Source organism: Ascaphus truei, chromosome 1 (assembly GCF_040206685.1).
Source record: "Ascaphus truei isolate aAscTru1 chromosome 1, aAscTru1.hap1, whole genome shotgun sequence".
NCBI lineage: Eukaryota > Metazoa > Chordata > Amphibia > Anura > Ascaphidae > Ascaphus > Ascaphus truei.
The window spans coordinates 77656168-77681011 of NC_134483.1; the positions used below are offsets into that span (position 1 = coordinate 77656168).

Genomic DNA, 24844 nt, shown 5'->3' on the forward strand with positions numbered 1-24844 from the left:
CCCCTTGTTATTTCCCTTAGACTGACTTCTATATACAGATGCAACCACCAGTATCCGATGTCTAGCCTTGGAAAATCTGGAGCAATCTTCCAGTAAATGCTGCAACATTTCTGTAAGATTTCTGCAGCCAGACTAATGGGCCATCGGATTAACACAGTTGGGTGTCCCTTAAGGTCCCATTCAAACTGAATGGGACTGCAGGGACCCCACTGTGTTAATCCGATGGGCCATTAGTCTGGCTGCAGAATCTCACAGAAATGTTGCAGCATTTACTGTGAGATAGCCACAGTATTTTCCCAGGCAAGTCATCGAATACTGGTGGCTGCATCTGTTCTATGGTTGGCGTTATGACTAGTGTTATCCCACTAGCTGAGCACATGGCCTGAAGGCCAGACAACAGGACACGACACCAGGCCTTGAATAACCAGAACGTATTTATAGAAAACCCCATGAAACACAGATATATTTAAATATATATGATTCCACATACAGGCACAATATAGATCACATAATTCGCTGCAAGGTTATGTATCAGTGTCTTTCCCAAGTCCCATTGACCCTGGGCTAAAAGGGGCCCAAGTGTGAGTGCTGGCACAATGTTGGAACTCTTATGAAAGTGTACAGGTACGCCGATGAGTATTCTAAAACTTGCCTTAAACTTACCTTGGAAAATCTCGGGCTCTCACCAACAAGATCCAGGTACATGCTGGGTACATACTGCAACATTTCATTGACATTTCTGCAGAGACTAATGGCCCATCGGATTAACACAGCAGGGGTCCCTGGCAGTTCCATTCAGTTTGAATGGGACTGCCAAGGACCCCCGCTGTTAATCCTGTCTGTCTGCAGAAATGTTGCAGTATGTACCCAGCATGTACCTGGGTCTTGTTGGTGATTGCCCCAGATTTGTTTTAGAATACTCGTTGGCACTACAGTATGTTACTGTAGCAGGCCTGTCTTTTCACAGACTTCAGTACCCTTTGTATGTGGTGAAGATCTCCTTTGTATTTATGCACACCTTCCTTAGTCTAGTAGGCAACTGATCCGCTTCCAGCTCCTCTCGGGGAGCCTCTCTATGACCTTGTCACCCAGCTTCTCATAGCCTGGTCCTAAGGTCATCAGCCCAAAGTCCCCATGAGTCGTGGCAGCTCCCTCTCAGATAGGGACTGTTCTCTCCAGCATCTCTGTAGTTCTCCTCTCCCCCTGCTCCCTTCTCTTAACTCATCCTCTCTTTCTTACTAAAAGTTCCTGGGTGCCCCAGACCTCTGATTCTTTGCAAAGATTGGCTTTGATGTCTTGTGTCCATATCTCAGCAGCAGAGGCTTCTGGGACTTGTAGTCCTGGTGCTTCTGGTGCTCTCGGTTATTGGCTCATTACCAGCAGCACACACCAGAGAAGAGTCAGCCAGAGGGCAGCATGCATATAGCATATCAAGGGTGTTACACAAGGGTTCAGAAATTAAAATGACAGTGGGCCGGACATTACGCAAAAATAAATTCCTATTGTTGGATAAGGATGGTACTCAACTGGATTCCAAGGGTAATTAAAAGACGATGCCCAAAAGTATGATGGGAGGATAAAATCATAACATTTGTTGGCGAAGAGGCTTGCAGCTGCAGCTACTGCTGATGATCTATATGCATATAAAATCATTATCTTTTGCCCTTGCCAATCCACTCCTGGGTGAGGGCCTCCCCAATGATCTTCCTGGTACTGCGGTTGCAAACTAATGATGGGTATTTGGTAGTAACCACTGCTCCATGGAAAACAAGTTTTCTGATTTCTTCCCATCATACTTTTTGTCTTTGTATCTTGACATTCTTTCGAATCAAGTACCATCTTTGTCCAACAATTGTCATTTCTTCTTTGTAGTGTTGACCAACATATGTAGCATAAGATTGTTTCCGGTACTGGGGAAAGCTATGTGACAGCAAACTGTGCTGGAGGATTCTTGCGATATGTCTGGCACAGTGCCAGTTTAATCAATAATAAGAATTTTTTTTTATTGTATAGCGCTGACCGTGTAAGCAGCACTGTACATATACAAAACAAATACTGGCACAATTACCTGCCTCAGTAGATTTGACAGTTTTGTGGATAAGTTTAACAAAGGAAAAAATACATGGGTATTACACCCTCTGTAAATGACTGTGTCAACCAGCGCTCCTACTTACAGAAAAGATATATATACATATGCATTCAGAAATAAAAGAGGATTACACAGTGAAACAGATGCAAAACAATTAATGGAAAAAAGGGAATCAGTACTTAATATTTTGGTGAGTTTCATAACACGTGTTCCCAAATATAGAGTCCAATGTTCGTTGAAATATGGGTATGCAGCTTCTTCATAACTGGAACCAACCTCGGGACCAATAGAAACTGTAGAGAGGAAACAAAAAAGAGAAAAAAGCGCAAAGCCCATAGGGTAGTAAAGTCTGTTTATAGATAATTAAAAAACGGTTATAAACACTCACAGAAGAGTAGATAATACAGGCACTTCGGTACTTAGAATGACCGCGGGAACAGAAGCACTTTTACTCGTTTGCTGGTTGGGGTTGTGTATGTCTCAGCCCTTCTCCTTCTCTCGATCGGCGATGTGTTCCCACTTCCGCGTCAGGTGACTTGTGACGTCAGCGCGTGTGTCGTCGATCGGGGGTTGGACTACGGGTAACCACCAGCTCACCCTCCAAACTCGGCGTGAAGAAAGTTCCACAGTCCCACGTATCCTCCGTAGCTTAGTGTTCACAGCACACAGTAGCAACCATAGCAATGTCAGCCCTTTGCGTTTCAAGGACAATGTCCTCTTGCGTCTGCAAGTGGCCAAGGTGTGTGAGGTGTTAATTATCCGCCTTTGAGCTACTCATATGCTCCCTTAAGCAGGTGTGTTTTAAGGTAGGTTTTAAAGGTGGATAGAGAGGGTGCTAGTCAGATATTGAGGAGAAGGGCATTCCAGAGGTGTGGGGTAGTAAGTGAAAAGGGTTTAAGGCGGGAGAGGTCTTTGGATACTAAAGGGGTAGAGAGAAGACATCCTTGAGCAGAACGCAAGAGCCGGGATGGTGTATAGCGAGAAATTAGGGCTGAGATGTAAGGAGGAGCAGAAGAGTGTAAAGCTTTAAAAGTGAGGAGGAGAATTGAGTGTGTGATACGGGATTTGATAGGAAACCAGGAGAGGGATTTCAGCAGGGGTGACGCTGTGACAGATTTAGGAAAGAGCAAAGTAATTTTGGCAGCAGAGTTAAGGATAGATTGTAGGGGAGATAGGTGGGAGGCAGGAAGATCGGACAGCAGTAATCAAGACGGGAGAGAATGAGTTCCTGAGTCAAAGTTTTAGCAGTCGAGCAGCAGAGGAAAGGGCGTATCTTTGTAAGGCCAGGGCCATGGTCAAAAAGACTGTGCTGACCCGCGCTGAGGGGAAACATCATCCCTATCACCGCGGCTTTAGATGGCGCTTCCGCAGGCGTGCAGAGGCGTGTGGAATTGCAGCCGACAGCACAGTTTAATTTTTCCCGCTGAGGGAAGCGCAGGGCCGGTCACGTGACCGCCAAAAGTCGATGGCAGTCCATGACACCGGCGCCGTGACATGGCGCGCTAGCCACGGCTCCCACCCAGCTCATAAGCGCGCACGCTGACGCTCATGCAGGGACACAAAAAAGCTCCTGCTTGAGCAGGAGAGCATGAGCGTCAGCGCTGTGAATGTCACCATGTCCGAGGCTTAATATTGCGGAGGAAAAATTGACAGGTTTTAGAAACGTTTTGAATGTGATAAAAGAATGTGAGAGAGGAGTCGAGTGTGACCCCTAGCATCCATACGTGAGCACAGGCAGAATACACTGGTCAATCACTTTGCTCTTCCAAATGCACACTAAATCCCACCTTCATTTTCTTATTGATTCCATTATAAAGATTCCCCTCCGTTGATACTTACTGGCCAAGGTAGACACAGTTTTCAACTTATTCTAGTTCGGTTTTATTTATATTGATCTTTGTAGAGTTGACCTAAAGATGTAGCATAACTTGTTATTTCCGGCACTGGGGCAAGCTGCGTGACCGCAAACGCGTCAGTGCTGGAGGATTATTGCTGTCAGGGGTCTGATCCAGAGTCATGGACCCCCAACAGGGATGTTACGGCAGCACTATCTCTTTAAGCTTTTTCAGACGCGACTCCGGAGGCAGCGAGTCTCTGCTACGTCTGTATTTTGTTGAACATCATTTTGGTGTCGCTGAGATTCATAGGGTTTCCACCACCTTACTTGCGTGATCAAATTCTTCCATTTGTTGCTTGCAGTCTTCTGGGTTAGTAAAGTATTCACTATTGATTTTAATTCCTTCTATTCCGAATGCAATGTCTTGAAAAACTTTTGTGACTTTGGGCCTCATGCAGAGAGCATCGTTATTTCGAAATTCGCCATTTTTTGTACAATTTCGCGCAGAAACCGGCAGAAAATGGCGAGTTACGAAAAACGCGCCATTTTGTTTTTTCTATTGCTAAAACTCGCCTCGCGGCTGGCGAGAACCTCCATCTCGCCATTTTTAAAACTCTCCGAATGCAGAGAGGTGCGAACGGCATGTAGCGGCTGTTCGCGCCAAGAAAATGGCGCGATTCTCGCATTTTTGCCGCGCCAGGAAAAGATGGCAAGATGGCGCTCGCCGCCTATAGTAAAGGGGAAAAAAAAGGCGCAAATTTGTTTTTACACGTTTCTGAAGCGCGCATCTCGCCAATTTAAACTCGCCACACGCATCCATGTTAAACATAGCAGAATTCGCACTTTTCTGCATATGGAGAATAAAACTCTCCAAAAAAGCTACTTTTTATGAAATTCGCCAATTTTAAAATTCTATGCTCTCTGCATGAGGCCCTTAGTTTCTTCCTGATGCACTTACTTGCTGATTCTTTATCTTGCTTGTTTCTTTTCATATGTTTCTTAATGTAATCTAATAGTTGATTTGTCTTCTTGTACTGTAAATGTTCCTTATAATAAAAAGTGTGTGTGTGTGTGTGTGTGTGTGTTTCTGTTAGACATACATAAAATCCTGCAAGCTCAAAACCTAGACCCACAGTATTATATATGTTTTTACTTACAGTATTTGTGTCAATTGGAGTGATAATGGGAAAGTGACCTTACCACCACCTGGGATGACCTTTGCTGTAGCAATAAGCATATATATTTTTGTTCTTGCACTTTTTTTTCACTAAATTTCTTAGGGCACTTCTGTTTCTTAACCAGTTTTAACTGCACTGTAGCTCACACGTACAGTGCTTATACATGTTAACCCATTTGGCACCGCATACATGTCACGCATCCCATACTGTTGGCTATATTATTGTTATACTTCTTCTCTCTCTGCAGTGCAGGAAATACAAAGAACACAGTATAAAATTGGTAGTGTAGGAACCTGGGAGGGTTACCATGATGTGTTTGCAGGTTTGAAATGTTTTGGCCATACTAAATTATCTAAATCACCCATATTGGTAGGACCCCCCCCCCCCCAAAAAAAAAACCCCATATATAAATGAACAAAGGAATTTGTCATGTTGGATGTGCATTGAGGCTTCTTTGCTTACTGCGCATATGTTTCAGGCCTCAATTGCGTGAGCCTCAGCTGTTTTGGATCGTGTGGGTATGTACTTACTATCTATATGTAAATATTGATTAAATATTTACTGTATATGCATGTTTATAAAAGGAAGTTGATCAATACCTTCTCAAGAAGAAAAGTAAGTTTGGATTCTGTGTATACATACATACATACATACATACGTACATACATATACTGTAAATGGCATGATGGGTGATAATTAAATACATTGTTTCTTTTCTCGTTTACCTCACACATGGTTACTTGGGTCACAAGGAAATATAACCTCTATATAGGTCAACCCATAACTAATTCCATTAATCAAATAGAATTGTTTTTAAAAACATCAAAATCAAGCTTGATATACAGTGTATCCCACCAGATGGTTCCCATGTTGTAGTGTGTTATTACTAGTTTGTTTTTAATTTTCAGAGTGACTGTAGTGGTGTGAAAAACCTCTCTGTTTCTTTGTGTATATGTATGTACATTAGATCAGTGTTTGCGTGTTCTTTTAAAATAATGGTGGTTTAGGTCACTTATATAGAACATAGTTATTGTCACCCTCCCTGCCCGGCAGGGCATTTACATCAGTGTCGCTTTATTGGTTACTCAGAGGGCATTACCTTATCAGGTTCATGCGGCTGGGCTATGATGTAGTCTTTATTTGCCCCTCTTCTACTAAGGATCTTCTCAGTATCACAGTACATATATTTACAGATGATACTGGTTCCTTTCAGTTGTTTGTACTCCTATATGTTGCATCCCCAGGTGACCTCACTTAACCCCCTGGGGAGGGGGTATTTGGAGTAACTGACTCGTCCCCATTCTGCATAACATCTGTTTCTCCCTCCCTCCCTCTCTCTCTCCCCCTCTCCCCCACTTCTTAGGCCCTGGCCAACTCAATATGCGTAGTGGATCTACATCCCAGACAGGTGTCTGAACTGACACTTCTAGACAAACCAGTACTGAGGCCTGTGTGGACCTGCCTGTAGAGCGGGTCCTGCTGCACCCTGGGCTCCCCATCCTGGAGACCTCTGCATGCCTCCTCTTCTGTAAATCACTGGGTTCACCTTGGCCATATCTCGGGGCCCTACTTGAAGGGGCACTGTCACTAACTAGAACATAATAAACAGGGCAGGTCCTTCTTATATCCTGAGGAACATAACTGTAAACTATATACACTGATGCTCCTCCATGCTCGTTCCTCCAGGAACCTCCTGTCTAGAAACTTCTCCTTCCTATATACTGTAGATGTCCTGTGACGTCCCTGTCTCCAGGCGCAGGGCTTAAGATCTGCTTTCTCACGCGCAGCTCCATGAAATATGAAAAACATCAGTCTATACTGTATGTGGGTACCTTTATTAACCCTTTAAGGCCATGGTAATACCATAGGGGGTTACAATATTATTAGTTTAAGGATGCAATTCTGTTACTTCATAAATTAGGATAATATATCATGATAATGTATTCATGCAGTAGGTAAAAATCACTAGCAGCATACATTTGAGCACAGTCCTTTTGTATCTGATTTGACAAAAATCAGCATCTTTACCTACTGTAATGATAGTGTTTCATTATATTTAATTAGCTTAAAAGTCTCACAATAAATAGTTTTGTATATTTGTCTGCAGTATTTAAAAAATATATAATTGGTGGAATATCGTATCTACCAAACGAAAACTGGAACTTTAATGATAAGATACAAGTTGCAGTGATTTTCTTTGCAACAATAGTTCACTTGCAAGGATGAAATAATTTCCTGCCTGACCATTTCCTGTATCCATAGTAACCTTTCTTATCCTGTTGGTCTCAGGGAACCAGTGGGAAGCAAAGGATTTCCTGCTTAACTAGTGCAATCTAAAAAACTCATATGAGTTCTTCCACTTTCAGTCTTCAATGTACTTATATCCTGTCAGATTTATACATACTCACAAGTCATTGTAAATAACAGCAAGAAGATTTTTAAAATGAACTTCTGTCTTGGGGTAAGATACATTATTTTATTATTACTGTAATCCAGCCTTACTTAGAAGTAACTTATTGAAAGGAAATGTGAAGCTTATACCCCCTATATACATATGATATACCTTGTTTTAGGAGGTAAGAAATGCATGTGAACATGCCCATATAGATTTTATTGAATTCTCTATAGCTGGAACATTACATTTTTTAATGTAATGAATTGCTGTTGAGAAGTATCTTAAATGTGTTTAACAAAGCCAGTTTTTGTATACTAAGTAGCTGGTGGGGATTATAATATTTCAAAGTGGGGAAAAAAAAAAAAAAAAAAATTTCAAGGAGAATTTAACCCTCCCATACATGCTGTACTGTGTACTTATTTTCGGTATCAACACTTCCACTCCTATAAGACAGACATGATACAACATGTGTGTCCTGCTGTCCCAACAACCATGTAGGAGAACGGTACATTCCTGCAGTAAAAATTCGATGGACACAGCATTTTTATTTTAAAAATTTCCGCCTCTAACACATTTAAAATAAATAAATAAATGTAATCCCAAACCTTGCCTCCTAAAATGTGTGGGAATCCAGTGATTGAAATATCTTAGGTGGCAGAGAGTACCACTCATTCTTCTTTACATACTGTACTACTTTATTTTATTTATATTAAAACAATCTCTTTCTGTTCTTACAGTATATCATAAACTTGTGACTTTTTGTAAATGTGGTTCAGAAGGCTCATTAGTTAAAGATTTAGATGTCTCCTGAAATCATACCCTTTTTATTTAATAACACTTCAGCCAGTTGGCAAAAACCTATAGTTCCCAGTCAGTGTTTTCTGTATCACAAACGTGTCAGAAAAGTTACAGGGATTTTGGGGTGGAAAGTGGTGGACACTTGCAGAAAAATGCAATTTTGTAAAACATGGAGCTATCTATAATAAAAAAAAAAAACCATGGCTGGCGGACATTTTCTGCTGGACAGTTAATCGATAAATGTTTGCTTTATTGTTGAATCAATCAGATAAAGTAAACAACCGGGCAACCTTTATTTTTTTTTATCCATCCCAGGAACTCCTAAAGTAGGCAATAGTTAGGGGACATTATCTACAGAATCCATGGGCCCAGTTCACACAGAAAGAAGCAAAAAAAAAAATGTTATCAAGCAGAGCAGATTGAAGGGAGTTAGATCACTTATCAATGTAATTGGGCATTTGGAAAGAGAAAGAAAGAAGACAGGAAATAGCATTGCTTAGTCTTGCAGTGCAATAATTTGCAGGAGCGTCAGAGCATGAAATGCTGCTTTTGAGTAAACTATGTACTTTCACCTGTAAAATGTAAGTATTTTTTGCTTGACTTTATATTTTGCTTTTTGCTAGCCAGAACAATTATGAAAAGCAAAGCCAGGAACGTGCATGGATCTCAAAGTTCTTTTGCCTCCCTACAAGTCACTCTACATGGCTGTGTTCTTCTGTTACTCCTGCAAAAACAGATTCTTTGCTACTGTAGTGGTTGCCACGTCTGCACAGGAAGACAAGCAAATTGCCGTGGCTTGGGTCTAACCAGTATCCCGAGGAACTTTCCTAGGAATATAACTTTTATATATTTGAGTGGTAATAATATCACACACATAAATCCTAATGAATTCAGAGACCTTCAGAAACTTGCTGTGCTGTTTCTGAGTAATTCCAGTGTTTGTTATGTACATCCCAGAGCCTTTGCTTCACTGAATAAATTGTATTATTTGTATCTAAATGATAACTACATCAAGCGTTTGGATCCAGGCATATTTGAAGGACTTTCAGATCTTCATTATTTACATCTGCAGCATAACCAAATAGCTTTCCTTCCACAAGGCTTGTTTGGTCATCTTGGAGCTGTGCGATACTTAAGTCTGCAGAGAAACCGTCTCCGTGTTCTTGCCAGTGATACATTCTTTGGGATGATTAGTCTTCATACACTAAATTTAGCAAACAACAACATTTCAAGGATATCAGATTCAGCATTACGTTATCTTGAAAACCTTGAACATCTGTACCTTGAAGGTAACGATTTGATGCAAGTACCATCACATGCTCTGGGACTACTCAAAAATCTCAAAAGGCTTTTGCTGTCAAATAATCCTCTTAGATCAATACATAATTTTGCCTTTAGAGGATTAGATTCTCTGCAATACTTGTTCTTGAACAATGCAAACATACAAATAATTAATGCACATTCTTTCTATGGATTAAATAATCTTGAACAGTTAATTTTAAGCAAGAATGAATTGAAGAGTCTTGATTACAAAATGTTTACATTCCTGAATCACTTATTGTACCTGCATTTGGATAGAAATGACATAGTCACCATATCTGACAATACATTCAAAGACATGGGGGCTTCTCTAAAGGTTCTTAATCTGGCATTTAACAACCTTACATTCCTACAGCCTAAAGTGCTCCAGCCCTTGGTGTCATTAACTCATTTTCAAGCAAATTACAATCCATGGGATTGTGGATGCCAGTTTCTAGGGATTCGTAACTTTCTATTATCTTCTTCATTTACTTTTAGTCTTCATTGTCAGAATCCACCACAGCTGCGTGGCAGGCCATTGAAAAATGTTAACTGGACTGAATTTGAGAACTGTTTGACCATAAGTGCATTATCCAAAAGTAGCAAATATGAGAATTTGGCAACTACTAGAACTATAGTCTGGTATAACCATATGACAAATGTTACATACAAACCTTTTTCTGATGCAAATTCAGATAGTGGAGATAACATTTTGACATCAACCAAATCAGCATTTCGTGAATCGACAAGTAGTGATCTGTCACACAAATCAACAGAGCTTCCACTTTTACATGTACAAATACCACCACAACTTGCACCAGTGAATCTGACCAAAGTAGCAGACAATGTGTTACCACCAGATGCATCTTCTATGTCTCGTAAGCCTTATGTAATATGTCAGCAGCAGTTTGAAAGTCTGAATCAGTCTTTTCACATTTTACTCTCTTTTTTTATATTATCTTGTGCTGCAATTATTTTTCTTTTTTTGAAAGTTATTCAGTTGAAGCGGAAACTTACATCTGAAAATCGAGGAGAAAGTGTTTTGGAGTATTACAGTTGTTATCAATCTGGCAGATACCAAATAACTGATCCCATTCGAGTTACACCTCAGAACCATTTACAACGTTCTGAAATTAACCTAATAGAACCACTTAAACATATCGCACCAGAAACCCGGACCCAGGTCATCTTGTTTGAACATTCAGTTCTGTGACTAAGTATATTTTTTATAATCAGTGGAAAAATATACAGTGATTCGGACTCCATTTATTTTGGTGTGTATTATACTATTTTGTGTGTGCTATCTGAAAATGGTTCAGATTGTGAATAGATATGTACTGCAGTTTTAGAGCATTGTTAGTCTGTCTTCAATTGCCACTTACTCAATAAAAATACAGTCATTGATGAAAAAAAAAACACAGGACACTTTTTATTGAAGTTTATTGATGTTTCTGTTGTTTTTCCTGTGGGCGAGTGTGTACTGTAGTTATCTATTTGTGTCTAATACTGTTGCAAAGGCAGGCTGCCACATGAGACAGCTGTTCTAGCTATTAAACTAACATTTGGTAAGTTGTAGAGGTGATGTCACTATCTCAGGGCACCGCATATTAGATACTACCACCCCCAGTACCATGGGTCAGAAGATGCATACAGAAAAAAGTTATTCAGGTGACTGTGTTCTGTCCTTGCTTAAGTCTCAGCATCAGGTGACAAATTAGCTATATATTAGTTGTTGGGTTGAGTGGATATTAGACATTTACTGTAGCTACTGTACAATAATGCTGGTTTGTATCTCTAAACCTTTGCAAGTGTCTAAGAACAGACTGCCGTTGTAAGGAGTGCTACTTTAGAGCCACGTTACCCTACCTTTAATTAAAACTACTTTGTACAAGAGCAGAACAAACATCGTTTAATGTGGATTTCATTGACTCATTTGTTGGCAACGGCTAGAATGAATTCCAGTGTCTTTGCCAGGATAATGCTAACTCTTAATACACTAATGTGCATCTTTAAGGGAAAAAAATATTGTACAAGTAACATGATTCGGTAAACAAATACAATTACTATAAAATGAAACATGATACAGAAACAATATGTTCACAAGTGCCTTATCATGGCAGCTTGCAATCTAAATGGGACATTCATACTAAGTCATCTGCTAAGGGAAGTTAAATAATCAGTTCTACGTTTTTCCCGAACACTTTCACATGTACATTATGATTACAAATACCAGCTCTTGACATATCTTTGGGGAAATAATCTTTCACGTCACCACAAAATGCTTAATAAATGCTTCATATATCTAGCTGCTTTATCAATCTTGCACGTTCTTGCGATTTTCATACTAACAATATATGATCGGTGTGTTTCCTTTAGCCAGTAAATACATTTGTGTCACGTTCCAGTGTAGACTTGATATCACCGACTGCTGTCCAGGGAAGTGTTTTTGATTTCTATATAAAATGAGAGCTGTATAAAAGGGGCACTGTTGCGGGATTGACACTTATCGTAAAAGTAAAATTATAAAAACATAGGAAATGCTCTTGATTCTTTGAAAGTGTCAGTAGTTTTGATTCCCTTAATTTGTGCACAAATACTCATTAAAAAAAAAAAAAAAGAGCCACAAACTACAGTCCTAAAGCTGGTCAGGTTTTCAGGGTATCCCTGCTTCAGTACAGGTGACTCAATCAGTGGCTCCATCGAAGATTAAGGACTGGAGTTGAGAACCCCTGTCTTAAAACTTAATTTTGGTTATCTTGATATATCTTGCAGAGCAATAGTCTCAGCACTTTCATTGTCAAGTCCATTGAGTGTATGTTTGCTAATACTTATTAAATGATTATTATAGGCACTCTGAATCTACTATGCTTTTATGGTTCATAGTATCGTATTTATCTTAAAGGTACAATTTTACAAATTATAATATGTTGGTGTGTTGGCTTTTTAACAGTCATTTATTTATGTATTATACATTGAGTATTCTTTCTTCTTTATACTGTAGAACTCTAGTGATGTATGTTTTTATTTTCATTTTGGGGGTGGGGATGGGGGTTTAAAATGGCTACTTGTCTCTCTAATTTTAAGTCATGTCTTATGTCATATGATTTCTAAGGAAAATGTACAAGTAAAGTAGAACGAGTGCGCCATTTCCCGTATTTTTCTAAACACAAAACCAAATTTTTTTTTATAGATCGTGCACCATTAGTAAGTGCATTATAAAAGCAAAAGCAGTGCTCCAGAAATCATAGTGAACTGTTCGTATTAAAAGAATCATCTTCAATTTATTTTGCATGTTGGGCAATGTAAGAAAATGTTCCAATCTCAACATAGGATTATCACATGTATAGGCTCTGAATTGCTGCTTCTGTATCATTTATAGGTTGTCTGCTACTGCAGGCTATAAGCAGGGATGCCGCCGCCTGCTGAATAATAACCCGGAGAATTTCAAAATAAAGTTTTTAATTTATATGTTGAACTGTCTTACCTGCTCAATCATCTCCCCCTGCATGGTCCCGTCAAAATGGCTGTGTGACGTCAAATGGTGTCGCGTTGCCATGAAAATGGGACGGCATGGCACTTTGAGGCAACACGGCGCTGCATGGTGCCGTGATTTCACGTAACGACCCGTTGTCACGGTAACACAATGCCATTTGACGTCGCGGAGCCATTTTGACTGCACCATGCGGGGGAAGATACCACATGAGGTCAGTGATGGACAGCTGGGGCGCACTCCTCCCTCAGCCATCCTCTGCTGCCCTGCTTTGTTCCTGCCGTGCAACTCCCCTGAATGCTGCTCTGGTGGTCGAACGTGCTCTCTTGCCGCCACCCCCCAGTTTGTGCTGCAATCACTGTTGGCGCTGTATAAATAAAAATATGCACACCTACATACATACAGTTCAATAAAGACTCTAGGTTGCTGCCTCTGGGTTTTTTATTATATATATATATATATATATATATATATATATATATATATAATGTAGGTTATAAGCCGACGCCTAAATGTTTAACATTAAATAAATGTTGTTAAGATTTTTCAGTTTTTTTTACACTTAATGGGTGTATTAATAAAGGTAAGTGGACACGTGAATTTTAGAAACATGCAGAAGTTTGCTTTGCCCAGTGTCTATATTCCTTAATGGCCTTCAATATTGTGAGGAAAAGCCTTTTTTGCCTTGTTGGCACACAGGCCCCTATTTAGTATAATGTGAAGCTGTCTTCCCCACACTGCAGAACAGTTCAGCTCTATTCAAATGAACTGGCAGAATCTTGCGTGTGAAGTGAATAGACCCACAAAAAATGTTCAATAACAATGTTCCCATGTGGTGAACCTTGGAATGAAATAGAGCAATGGACACAGGTAGATGGTGTCGCATACTAATTTGGTAACCTCCCAATCTGTGAGTGTGGAGGTAATTGAGATAAAAAGTCCAAAAACAGCAGCATATAAAATCACTAAATTCATACCTAAATCCATCCACTATGATGATATCGCTATCAAAATGGACTCACTTGTATTGTGCAGCGTCAACACAAATTCCCTGGCTCCAAAGGTTCTTTGGTTATACTTTCCATACCTCCCCCTTAATCAGCCACTTGAAAACCTCACCAGAGAGGAAAAAAATGCATTCCAAACTCTTAAATCGAATAAAACCATTGTTATCGAGGGAGGAGCAATAGTATCCCAGGACAGGAGTCAGTATAGGCTTGAAGCTCTTCGCCAGTTGGGAGACCATTCATCTTATACCACTCTTCGAGGGGATCCTACTGTCCCTTTTCTAAAAGAACTAAAATCATTATTGGAGATGGGAAGCATTTTAGGAGTGCTTGGTGAAAAGGAACTCAATTTCCTTTACAAGCCTTAGGCTGTGTCCAGGGTGAATGGAGCCGGGCGGAGGCGCGCTGAGGCTGAGGGAGGGGGGGGGCTGTGACATCACGGAGCTGGTTCGTCCTCATTGGGCGAACCGCTCACGTGACCGGCCCTGCGCTCCCTTGAGCGCTTGAATTTAAAATGTTGCTAAGACACGCTTTCGCACGCTTGCAGAAGCATAAGCGAGCCCCTGTGGCTGCAGGGGCTCACTGCCGAGCAGCAGCGCGCCTCAGCGCATAAGCGCTGACCATGCCCGAGGCCTTATCCGGTAATACCTATCTCACCATCTCCCAGACATTGGTCTCCCCACCTGGGAGGCCAATAGTTTCTAGTATTGTATCTTTGGGTGACGGGTTGTCAAGATATGTGGGTGTTTATCTACAAACTTTTGTACAAAAGCTCCTGTAGAGGGAGAGGGGGGTTGGCCCGGTATTAAAGGGGTTGCACCCCATATGGCCACCCCCTGACCTCACCAGGGAGGCATGGGGATAACTGGACTGCGGTCCAGGAATGTGGCTTACACCTTGTCATGTCAGGAAACTGTATGTTCCCCTGTTCCCATGTTTCATTATAATCCTGTATTTTAATGTTTTAAAGTGCATTTCTGTATCTCCAGTTCTGGAGGTCACAGAGAGTTGATATTTGGTCAATATGTGGAGTCACTGTAGGCATTTAAAACTGGCAAATTTCGACCCACTGAGCCCACCAGAATGGAACTTATTAATATGTGTAGATATTAAAGAGTATATGTATGGTATTTTGGATCTGCTCTGAAAAATGCAGACTCCATCTGCTATGCTAAATAGGTCAGGAAGGGCAGCCGGATGATTGAGCCTAAGTACTAATCAACAGACCAAGTACTAATCTGCCACTCTAATTGTTACCTGAGGGCGGAGAATCATCAAACTGGAGTGGTTTGTAAGTGTTATGTCTAAACCTACAAACAATGAAGATCCTATCAGATACTTCATTTGGTAGACTGGTCGTTGCCCCTGATTTAATTATGGGGCTACAGAAATAAGACCCTCAGAGTCCCAGTACACATGGGCTAACTAGCTGGGGGGCATGGGTTAATCTGTGTCTCCACGTTAGGGATTGGATACAGATAATTGTTCACCAATAGTCTGTATTCAATGTTTAGAATAGGGTTACACAGGTATATAAACTGTGTCAACCCTACAGTTTTTGGTTATTCTTCTGATTCCACCTGGGATGTCACCGGATTGCTGGAGAATTGCTAGCTGATACTTTTCCATCCCCCAACCCTAAGTAAGTGTTACCTTCTTGCCTGTTAATTGTACTATATTGCTGTGTTCACCTTTTTTAAGGAATAAATATATTTTATTATATCTAAGCCTCGTTCAGTTCAACCCAGATATTTGGTGTTCATTTATCTTGTCATAAGCTACCGTGACAAGGTCTATAATTAACTGGTGGCAAGCGGTGGGATTGAACTGAACCTATATTACAGTGTTCTGCGGGACTCTGTCATATAGTGGGAACTCGAGAGTAATTGCGAGTTCCTGGGACTAAAGATATTGAACACACAGTAGTGCAACAGTTAACACAAGTTGTAACACCACCTCACTGCTGCGACCGTGAACCATGAGCGAGGCTGAAGGCTCATCCAACATGAGGACCCGAGCTCAGCTGAAGGACAAGTGCCGTGAATATGGACTGCCCTATGAGAACCAGGAGGTCGCAGACATGGTTGACGCAATCGGTGACTATGAAGCCCGGCCTGCAGAGCCTCAGGATATGGCTCAGCTTGCCCTTATACAACCACCCGGAGATCAGGGAAGGAACCCAGTGCCGGGGCGGCGGAATCTCGGGGAGGGAACAAGTGCACCTCCCGGGAGCAGTGCAACAGGAGGGGTACTGGTTGCTGCGGCTACCAGTCCGTTCACCCCTGAAATGTTGGCACTGATTACTGCGTGGGGAGACAGAGGGACACCGGAGGAGCGGCTGCAGTTTATCACTATGGCAGTGAACAGACCCGCTTATTGCCCCCCTGTCCAACCCAACACAGATTAACTCAAACTGGATCAGCACAGTCTCACCAAGTTCGTGGAAGGTACTGATCAGATAGACAGTTTTCTAAAGAACTTTGAGACACAGTGTCGGTGGTACAAAGTGCTTCCCCAGCATAGGGTTGCACGTTTGGACCCCTTACTGTCCGGCTTGGCTAAGTAGACGATGATGGCGCTTCCAGATGAGTATGCTGATGACTATGAATACCTGAAAGAACTGTTATTGTTTCAGTACGGTTTTACCCCTGAAGCCTACCGGGGTAAATACCGGCAGGAATAGAGGCAGCCCCAGGAGTCCTATGTTACCTACGTGACCCGCATGGCTTTGTACGGGATACGCTGGGTGGAGGGCTATGAGGCACGGACTTACCAACGCCTGCTAGACCTCATCTTTCAGGAGCAGCTCATGCAGCAGTGCCCGCCAGCGGTGAGGGCTTGGGTGTACGACAAGAAGCCCAAGACTTACCAGGAGGCGGCGAGGCTTGCAGACGACTATGTGGCCAGCCGAGCCCTGATGACCGCCAAAACAGTAGCGGTGGCGGCGGCACCGGCCAAAAAGTCTGCCAATACCCCCCAATGGACTCAGAGGCCGCCTTCGGGCAGCAGTCCACCGAAGGCGGGGGAGCTCCAGCACGAGCGCCGGTGCTACAACTGCAACCGCCATGGTCACATCAGACCAGATTGCCCGGAACCCCTGCGTTCCGGCGGACCCCATCAGGGGCAACGCACCCCAGCTGCGAAGCCGGTAGCCCGCGTGCGGGTGGCTTCCACCACAGACTCCGGACCGGTCATGGAACCAACTCCCAGCGAGACGTCCCATGCAACGCCTGTCCCGGTTTCATCGGTGCCTACAGCCAGGAGCGGAGGACATTTCAGCGCGGACCTGCAGCAGATGAACGGCCGGAGCAGACATCTCACCCCGGTCACAGTCGGTGACCGGCAAGCAGTCGGCTTGCTGGATTCAGGAGCTGCAGTGACCCTGGTCCGACCTGATATGGTCCGGCCAGAGGAATTACTCCCAGACCCTGGGATACAGATCACTGTGGCCGATGGAGAGCCACGTTTCCTGCAAGTGGACAGAATCTTTTTGGATTGGGGGGAGGGCCAGGGTGTGCGGGGGGTGGGGGTTTTACCCGGTTTGGATGCCGATGTTCTTCTTGGCAACGATCTGGGACAGATGACCTGCACCTATGACCGAGTGCCCAAGCCCGCTGCAGTGGCGGCGGTTACCCGGAGCCAGACAGCGGCAATGGCGGCAGCGCCAGTCCCCCAGCCTTTGGGACCAACGTTAGCAGAGGGCGCAGAGGAGCCCGGGGAGGTAAGCCAGGATCAGTTGCAACCACAGACTGACTTACTGTTTCCCCTCACCCTTCCCCATTGTCCGGACAATGACATGACTGGGGGTGGCCAGAATTAGGAGCCCAGTTTAGGGAGGCAGTGAAGACCTACCCTGGCCGGCGTGAGACTTCTGGCGTCCGAATCTCAGGTAGGGGAAGGCACTGAGCACTGCCTATGGTATAAGGGACTCCTGTATAGAAAAGAAGGGAACCCAGGGATAGAGGAGGGATTGACCGGTAAGCGACAGCTAGTAGTGCCCCAGGGGTACTGACAGCAACTGTTACGGGTAGCTCAATCTATTCCGTTAGCGGGACATCAGGGGGTCAACAGAACGCGAGCCCGGTTATTACAGCGTTACTACTGGCCGGGGGCATCTCGAGATGTGGGCACTTTCTGCCGCTCTTGTGATGCCTGTCAGCGAGTGGGTAAGGCGGGCGACCGTGTGGAGGCACCCCTGAAACCCCTACTGATAATAAGGGAGCCCTTCCAGAAAGTAGCGATGGACCTTGTAGGACCCATTATGATTCCTAGCAGGTCAGGGAAGCGCTACATCCTCACGGTGGTGGATTTTGCCACACGGTACCCTGAGGCTGTAGCGCTTGGCACCATAGATGCCAAGACTGTGGCAGCAGCTCTGCTGAAATTTTTTTCTAGGGTAGGTTTCCCTAGTGAGGTCCTAACCGATCAGGGGTCGCAGTTCATGAGTGAACTGTTACATTGTCTCTGGGATGCATGCGGTGTACAGCACCGGCGCACTACCCCTTACCATCCCCAGACATACGGATTATGTGAGAGGTTTAACGGTACCCTGAAGCAGATGCTTCGGACCTTTATAGAGGCGGAGGGGAAAGACTGGGAGATTCATTTACAGCACTTGCTGTTTGCCTACCGAGAGGTACCGCAGGAATCTACAGGCTTCTCCCCCTTCGAGCTACTATATGGCCGCAGGGTACGTGGACCTCTGGACGTATTCCGTGAGGGATGGGAAGGGGAGGCTACTGCTACTGATGCTTCAGTGATGCAGTATGTAGTAGATCTCCGAAACCGGTTAGAGATGCTCATGGGGGTGGCCCAGGACCACCTCAGGGCTGCTCAGACCAAGCAAAAGCAATGGTATGACCGGAATGCCCGTAGCAGGGAATTCATCCCAGGACAGCAGGTGCTTGTTCTCAAACCCACTCAGGAGAACAAGTTGATGGCTGCCTGGTCGGGACCGTACCCGGTCATCCGAAAGGTGAATGAGTACAACTACGCACAAAACATATGTTAACATGCTGAAAGAATACAGCGCACCGAGTATGGGAGCAGTAATGGCCATTTGTAGCCCACTGCTGGAAGATCCGGCGAACAATGCTCTTCCTGATCTCCTAGGGGAGGCTAGGCAGGGTAACACTGTGGAGCAGGTAGAGATAGGGGCACAGTTGAGTGCTAGGCAGCAGGTAGAAGCCAGGGACATGCTAGATAAGTTTAGAGCCCTCTTCACTGACATGCCAGGGACCACACATCTCACAAAACACCCAGTGCACACAGGGGACCTGCAGCTTCTGCATAAGCACGCTTATAGAGTGTCAGCAGAGGTCAAGACAAGTATGGAGAGAGAGTTTGAGGAGATGCTGACCCTAGGGGTAATTACTCCGTCCCAGAGTCCTTGGGCAAGCCCGGTAGTTCTAGTCCCTAAGAAGGACAAGACCACCCGGTTTTGTGTGGACTACCGCTTGCTCAATGCTGGGACGGTGTCAGATGCCTACCCCATGCCCCGCATGGATGAGTTACTGGATGAACTCGCGGGGGCAAGGTATCTGACCACGATGGATTTGAGCAAAGGCTATTGGCAAATCCCACTGACCCTGGAGGCTAGGGAGAAGTCAGCATTCATCACTCCAAGTGGCCTCTATGAGTTGTTGGTGATGTCATTTGGGATGAAGAATTCCCCGGCTACCTTCCAACGCCTGGTCAATAGGTTACTGGAAGGGATGCAGAGTTTTGCCAGGGCTTACTTAGATGACATTGCTGTCTTTAGTAATTCCTGGGTCTCCCATTTAGGACATGTAGCTGCGGTGCTAGATAGGATCAGGGAGGCTGGGCTTACCTTGAAACCCACTAAGTGTATGGTAGGGATGGCAGAGGTCCTGTACTTAGGGCACAGGGTGGGTGGAGGGCACCTCAAACCAGAGCCAGCTAAGATAGAAGCCATAGTTCAGTGCCTGTTCCAAAAACCAAGAAACAGGTCATGGCATTTTTGGGCACCGCAGGGTACTATAGGAAGTTTGTCCCACAGTACAGCGCCGTGGCCAAACCCCTGACTGATTTGACTAAGAAGCAACTGCCTGTGCTTATCACCTGGACTCCTGCCTATGAAACTGCTTTCCAGGCACTGAAAACTGCACTTGCTGGGGCCCCCATACTGGCTGCCCCAGACTATACCAAACATTTCCTCATACAGACTGATGCCTCGGACTATGGCATTGGGGCTGTGTTGAGCCAAGTGAGGGACGACGGTATAGAGCACCCTGTGGTGTACCTCAGCCGAAAACTACTCCCCAGAGAAGTGGCCTATGCCACCATTGAGAAAGAGTGCTTGGCCATTGTGTGGGCACTCAAAAAAAACTCCAGCCTTACGTGTATGGAAGGGCTTTCACGGTCCTCACAGACCACAACCCCCTGAGTTGGCTGCAGAGGGCATCAGGGGAGAATGCCAAGTTGCTAAGGTGGAGCTTGGCCTTGCAAGAGTTTGAGTTTACTATTCAGCACAAAAAGGGTTGTGAAAACAGCAATGCTGATAGACTTTCACGTCAGGACCATCCCTCTGAGACTGAGTTCATTAAGGGTGCCAGCAGTGCCCCACTCCCTGTTAGGGCCAGTGGGCCACAGGTCACCCATTAAGAAGGAGATGTGTAGAGGGAGAGGGGGGTTGGCCCGGTATTAAAGGGGTTGCACCCCTTATGGCCACCCCCTGACCTCACCAGGGAGGCATGGGGATAACTGGACTGCGGTCCAGAAATGTGGCTTACACCTTGTCATGTCAGGAAACTGTATGTTCCCCTGTTCCCATGTTTCATTATAATCCTGTATTTTAATGTTTTAAAGTGCATTTCTGTATCTCCAGTTCTGGAGGTCACAGAGAGTTGATATTTGGCCAATATGTGGCGTCACTATAGGCATTAAAAACTTGCAAATTTCGACCCACTGAGCCCACCAGAATGGAACTTATTAATATGTGTAGATATTAAAGAGTATATGTATGGTATTTTGGATCTGCTCTGAAAAATGCAGACTCCATCTGCTATGCTAAATAGGTCAGGAAGGGCAGCCGGATGATTGAGCCTAAGTACTAATCAACAGACCAAGTACTAATCTGCCACTCTAATTGTTACCTGAGGGCGGAGAATCATCAAACTGGAGTGGTTTGTAAGTGTTATGTCTAAACCTACAAACAATGAAGATCCTATCAGATACTTCATTTGGTAGACTGGTCGTTGCCCCTGATTTAATTATGGGGCTACAGAAATAAGACCCTCAGAGTCCCAGTACACATGGGCTAACTAGCTGGGGGGCATGGGTTAATCTGTGTCTCCACGTTAGGGATTGGATACAGATAATTGTTCACCAATAGTCTGTATTCAATGTTTAGAATAGGGTTACACAGGTATATAAACTGTGTCAACCCTACAGTTTTTAGTTCTTCTTCTGATTCCACCTGGGATGTCACCGGATTGCTGGAGAATTGCTAGCTGATACTTCTCCATCTCCCAACCCTAAGTAAGTGTTAACTTCTTGTCTGTTAATTGTACTATATTGCTGTGATCACCTTTTTTAAGGAATAAATATATTTTATTATATCTAAGCCTCGCTCAGTTCAACCCAGATATTTGGTGTTCATTATATCTTGTCATAAGCTACCGTGACAGCGCCCTCCTTACATTAGGGACAGTGGTGATCTCCTCACACAACTTGAAAACATCAAATGGGATCATAATTATTTGTGGGTCACCCTAGATGTTACCTCTGTGTACACATCAAAAAGGGGTGGCAGCTATTAAACATTACCTTGAGCATTCTGATCTTTCACCGGCACAATGCACTTATTTTAGAATCTGTGCACTCTCTCACAATTATTTTCTGTTTGGGGTTTTCTATCGACATAAAATGTAAAATAAAGACAAATGCTGCACACCAATGGAAAAATAATAATAGCGATACAATTACCGGTGCTCCTGTGTTTTGAAGGATAGCCTGCAATGAATCCAATGGATATAGTAGAGAGAAGCAACACAAGGCGCATTCGGATTTTAGTTAATCTAATTTATTAAAGCCTATGCACAACGTTTCGACCTAAAGGTCTTTGTCAAGTGAAATATGTGGCATAATTTTTACAAAAATCCGAATGTGCCTTGTGTTGCTTCTCTCTACTGTTTTCTATCTACAAACAGGTTGAACGGCTATGGGGACTAGATTTGCCCCAACATACGCCGACCTATTTTTAGGTTGATGGGAGTCGTTCCACGTGTTTGGAGATGGGAACCCCTTTAGAGATCACATTATTTTTTACAAACCATTTATAGACTTATTTTCATTTGGAAAGGGGATGCACAGTCACTTGTCATTAATTAATCACCTGAGTATTAATTATCTAAATTTGTGCATCACGTACAATTATGATTTACATCACATTCATTTTTTGGATTTATATTTGTTCATTGATCAACACAAGTGTATCCAAAGTGACATATTTCGTCAAACTAATTCTAGGAACACGTTCTTAAGGGCTTACAGCTGCCATCCCAAATCCCTCATCAAATTAATCCTGAAGGGACAGTTTATTAGGCTAAAACAAAATTGTTCAAATCGTGAGGATTTTCTTATACAATCCAAAGGCCTTTTTAATAGATTTCTAGCCAGAGGTTACGCTAGGGCAGACTTAACTCAGGCCTACTGTATGAAGAAGTTCCATATGAGATAAAATAAGGGATCCACTTTAAAAACTCCACTCCTTATAACACAATACAGTGCTCAGGCAGAGCAAATAAAAAATATTGTCAAACGTCACTGGAGTGTACTATCTGTAGACCCTGTCCTTAAAGAAATCTATAGGGAGGGACTGAGGTTTGTGTTTAAACGACCCAAAACCATCGCTAATCATGTATCTTCAAGTCTATTTGAATCTAAAATTTCTAGTGGTACTGCACATCCCACAAGCTCATTTAGATGTTTGCACTGCAAGATACATGACTATAGGACCTGAGTTTGCTTCCACAGAGACAGGTCGGCAGTTTAAAGCCAGATCGTTTATCAATTGCAATACTCAATTTGTGGTCTACCTGCTGACCTGTCACTGTGGTAAGCAGTACTTGGGATGTACAACCAGAGCCCTCAAAACCAGAATCATGGAGCATGTGCGCCTTATTGCCAGGGGTGATTTGATGCACCCAGTCTCCAATCATTTCTTCTGTCGTAACCTGGGCAATTTGGAAAATTTGAAAAATAACTTTTTCATTTTCAGGCATTGAGCACGTAGCACCTTCCATCAGGGGCGGAAATAGGTTTAATGCCCTGGACCGCCGGGAGCTGTTCTGGATTTTCACCATGAGGACACGGGTCCCATTTGGCCTCAATTCTGATTGGTATCTTGGTCCTTTTGGTGAGGACTAGGACATGCCCTTTATCTTTATGTATTATGGTGTTCATGCATTTAATTTTTACTAATGTACTTAGCATATAAATGTATTCACTGGGGGTTTAACTCAATAAATCATTCCTCCAGGATAAAATACATATATATTTTTTCATCATCTATCCTCTGTTTTTATCCCCTCCTTTTCCTTTCTTCCCCATTCATTGTATATGGGGTTAAGCCTCCTAAAAAAAAAAAAAAAAAAACACCTTGTTTTTGCTTTCTCAAATTACTTCCAATTACAATAACACATTTATCATTTATTTTTAATATTCGGCAAACTGAGTGTGTTACACACTCTGGGAAGACTTATTGAATTTATTTACACACCACTATACAGTTTACAGTTCCCATGTAGATGTGCACTTTTCCTTTCATGATTTCATGTCTGATAATGAACCCTATTAGAGAACGTTTCTACATACCAGATTTAGAAAATATTATTCAAGTTAAAATTAAATAACTGTATGTGTATGTCGTTCAATAACAGGAAAATGTATTTGCTTTCCTCTTGGGACCTTGTTGAATTTACATTTGGTGTAGATATGGCATACCAAAATGTTCATATGCATATGCTTTGGTTTATAGTATCTCTCTAAGGATATGTGGGGGCTAGAACAGCTTTAAATAGAATTACATTTGTATAGTTATGAATTCATATATTTAAGCTCTATCTTTATACCAACCCTAGTGCTATGCTCATTCATCCCTTCTAAAGAATGTGTATTTGTTTATTATACCTACTTGTTCATAAATTACAAAGTCTGCAGTACCTATTGCTATTTAAAAAGTGTTCATTATACATATGTATAGTCATATTCTTCATATATTTACAGATAGAACCTAAGTTTTCCTGGGCTTTTTTGTGATATGTGTTTTAAATTTGTTTACCATGTCAAGGTTTTTTTTTTATAAGTGTTATTTATAAAGTTTATTGTATTGATGATCCGATCCTGTGCGTGCGAGTTTAGCTCGCGATGCGCGCCCCCTTGGATTGAGCTACCTCTTTGTTTTGTGGGTGTGACCCACTCTGGGCTTCACTGTGCTCGTCAGGAAGCGTCTGCGCATGTGCAGATCTCCTGTTCAAGGCGCACTGATGCCTTTGGTGGGAGTGCCGGACTGCGTGTGAGGTGCTCGTGACGTGGGGGTGTGTGCGTGTGTGATGATGTCGCAATGAGTGCCGGGCGCAAAGTGAGGCGGTTTTCAGGTATGTGATGGTGTATCGAGATATGTTGACCATTTTTTGCAGACTATGGTCCAGTCACTGCCTTCATACATCAAGGACAGTGGAGATCTTCTTGCCCAACTCGGCTCCATCAGGTGGGAAAATAATTTTATT

At 43.1% G+C, this 24844-nt stretch overlaps 1 protein-coding gene across 3 annotated transcripts in view; it reads left to right on the plus strand.

Moving 5' to 3' along the window:
• Positions 1-24844, plus strand: part of IPO11 (importin 11) — a 500359-nt gene that overhangs the window by 359102 nt on the left and 116413 nt on the right. The window contains exon 28 of one of the 3 annotated variants that reach the window (XM_075589858.1): positions 8921-9187. The exons of the other annotated variants lie outside the window; for them this stretch is intronic. Coding sequence (XP_075445973.1) covers positions 8921-9050 — 130 coding nt within the window. The 3' untranslated portion in view covers positions 9051-9187. Of the gene's footprint in view, positions 1-8920; positions 9188-24844 lie in introns of those variants that run through there. 3 annotated transcript variants of the gene reach the window in all.